This window comes from Seriola lalandi, unplaced genomic scaffold (assembly GCF_002814215.2).
Source record: "Seriola lalandi dorsalis isolate HSWRI2012SDOR001 ecotype SW California unplaced genomic scaffold, Sedor1 jcf7180002054293, whole genome shotgun sequence".
Taxonomy (NCBI): domain Eukaryota; kingdom Metazoa; phylum Chordata; class Actinopteri; order Carangiformes; family Carangidae; genus Seriola; species Seriola lalandi.
The window spans coordinates 471093-471776 of NW_019524846.1; the positions used below are offsets into that span (position 1 = coordinate 471093).

The 684-nt window shown below is 34.8% G+C and overlaps 1 protein-coding gene across 1 annotated transcript in view; it reads left to right on the plus strand.

Moving 5' to 3' along the window:
- The window catches only part of ptprc (protein tyrosine phosphatase receptor type C), a 14513-nt gene that overhangs the window by 3650 nt on the left and 10179 nt on the right, over positions 1–684 (plus strand). The window contains exons 10-11 of the mRNA XM_087173931.1: positions 33–39; positions 102–386. Coding sequence (XP_087030057.1) covers positions 33–39; positions 102–386 — 292 coding nt within the window. The remainder of the gene's footprint in view (positions 1–32; positions 40–101; positions 387–684) is intronic.

A 684-nucleotide genomic window follows, 5' to 3' on the forward strand; every position in this document is an offset into this window, starting at 1 on the left:
ATATCAACATCTAAAACATCCTGATGCACAAGACAACCAGTACAGCAACACTCTGATATTAACAATAATGTTGTTGATAACTGTTAAAACTGCTGTTAGAGCAAATTAAAATCACTTTAACGGTGACTATGCTTCTGAAAATAAGTGTGTTTTTCTTCATTTTTCTTACAGAACCAGACGATATTAAAGACCTGAGGACGTCACAGCCAGAGCATAATGTGATTATAGTACACTGTATGTATTCAGGAAAATTAAACGGTCTTGAAGGCAAACAGAAATACAGAGCAGAACTTCATCATGGTGGTGTCATTGTGAAGGAAATTAAAGAGAAAGAATGCAAGTTTGAATTCAGAGACCTGAGTTACTCTACGACCTACATAGTGAAGGTTTGTATGATCCTATTTTTTAGTTTCATTAGAATATGATCACTTTATCTTCATATTCCTTCAGATTGTGTAGAACCTGATAAGGGGATTCTCTGTCTTTCCAGGTCATTGCTTTCAACACGAAATTGGAGAGCGAGCCCAAGACAAAGGAAGTTTCTACTTTCTGTATGTACTGTTTTAATTAACAACACAAGCTGTTCAATTTTGATATATTGTTTTTCTGACATTCAGTACACACCACTTAATTTCTCTACATTGTATCTTGAACACCACCCTGATATTCTTCTGTTATAACCAT